General features: G+C 35.2%; 1 protein-coding gene across 1 annotated transcript in view; it reads right to left on the bottom strand.

Annotated features, from left to right (window-relative positions):
- Positions 1-409: 409 nt before the first annotated feature.
- Positions 410-1269, bottom strand: part of LOC107088204 (protocadherin alpha-8-like) — a 3283-nt gene continuing 2423 nt past the window's right edge. Inside the window, exon 2 of the mRNA XM_015380225.1 lies at positions 410-425. Within this exon, the coding sequence (XP_015235711.1) occupies positions 410-425 (16 nt within the window). The remainder of the gene's footprint in view (positions 426-1269) is intronic.

The following is a 1269-nucleotide window of genomic DNA, read 5'->3' as shown; positions in this document are numbered from 1 at the left end:
ATTTAGGACAGTTGTCATTGACATCAAGAAATATAGCTGGAACATTTAATGTTCAAGATCTTGAAGATTTGCTTCCATCTAATGCAGTAAGCACTAGATAATGTGTATGTGTTTGTTCTCTATATTATGGCCTTTTTAATACTAAAAACTGTATTTTGTCTTCGGCACTTTGATCATGTTCAGTTAGAACATAGGTGCGAATTGAGTTTATTCCTGCATTGGGATCATGAGCAGCATGTAACTGGAAGTTTCTCCCCAGCGGCGTATACTCTGCTATTTCAATTTCCTGCTCCCTTTCAGAGAAACTAGGCAAGTGATTGTTTACATCTATTATCACTATGGTTACATAATGCATTTCTAGTGGATTTTCAACAAGAATTTTAAGCTCGATCAGACATACACCTCTTCCTTAGCAGAGCTCCTCCCTGTTAATTACCCGTGGACATAGAAAATTCCATTGTCTTGATTCATCTAAAAAAAAGCATCTTACTTCCAGATACAACACATGAAATCTCCGATCAGTCAATGATGATATATCAAGCCCCAGATCCTTTACAACATTTCCAACAACAGTTCCAATTTTAGCCTCCTCTTGAACACTGTACCACTTCAAAGCAAAAGCTTGTTCCCCAATAAGAAGCTGAAAAACCAAATAAAAGGTGACCCAAAAATATTCCCTTTTTGAGATGCTCTGTTAGACATCATTTGAAAACTGCAAACTGTGTTTATATGAGTGCATTTGAATATAATGTTTTCGAAATAAGGTCGTCCACCGTTCAGCTACTAATCTGACTTAGTTTGTATGCAACAACCAGTAGAAAGCAAACACTTCCAAAGGGGAGTCATATCAATATGTCTAGCTTTTTTAACAGTGTAATGGTAACACCATTGGGCACCTGTTGTCAAAAACAAGCATAAATTCAAGCCAAAAAAGCGATAAATACTGTTATCTCATGTATTTTGCATACATGTGTTATCGCCACCATTAAACAGCAATTCATCAACATTTATTTCGCCAGATATATGCTGAACATTTTTGTTTAACCACACCTCATTGTTTTTAGTTTCCATTTTTCCAGATTCAAGGACAGCAATACCCAAGGAATTAGTTCTACCATCTTAAAATGCTAAACTATGTTAATAAAATCAAAGCAAAGTGTTCAGTGTAGCCTTTAACCTAAGCGCTTGTGTATCTAAGTTCCTTTTCATCTATCTATCTATCTATCTATCTATCTATCTATCTATCTATCTATCTATCTATCTATCTAT

The sequence above is a fragment of the Cyprinodon variegatus genome, unplaced genomic scaffold (assembly GCF_000732505.1).
Source record: "Cyprinodon variegatus isolate N-32 unplaced genomic scaffold, C_variegatus-1.0 Scaffold210, whole genome shotgun sequence".
In the NCBI taxonomy this organism is placed as follows: Eukaryota; Metazoa; Chordata; class Actinopteri; order Cyprinodontiformes; family Cyprinodontidae; genus Cyprinodon; species Cyprinodon variegatus.
The sequence above is the reverse complement of the archived record's forward strand: the minus strand, read 5'-3'. Positions and strand labels throughout refer to the sequence as shown.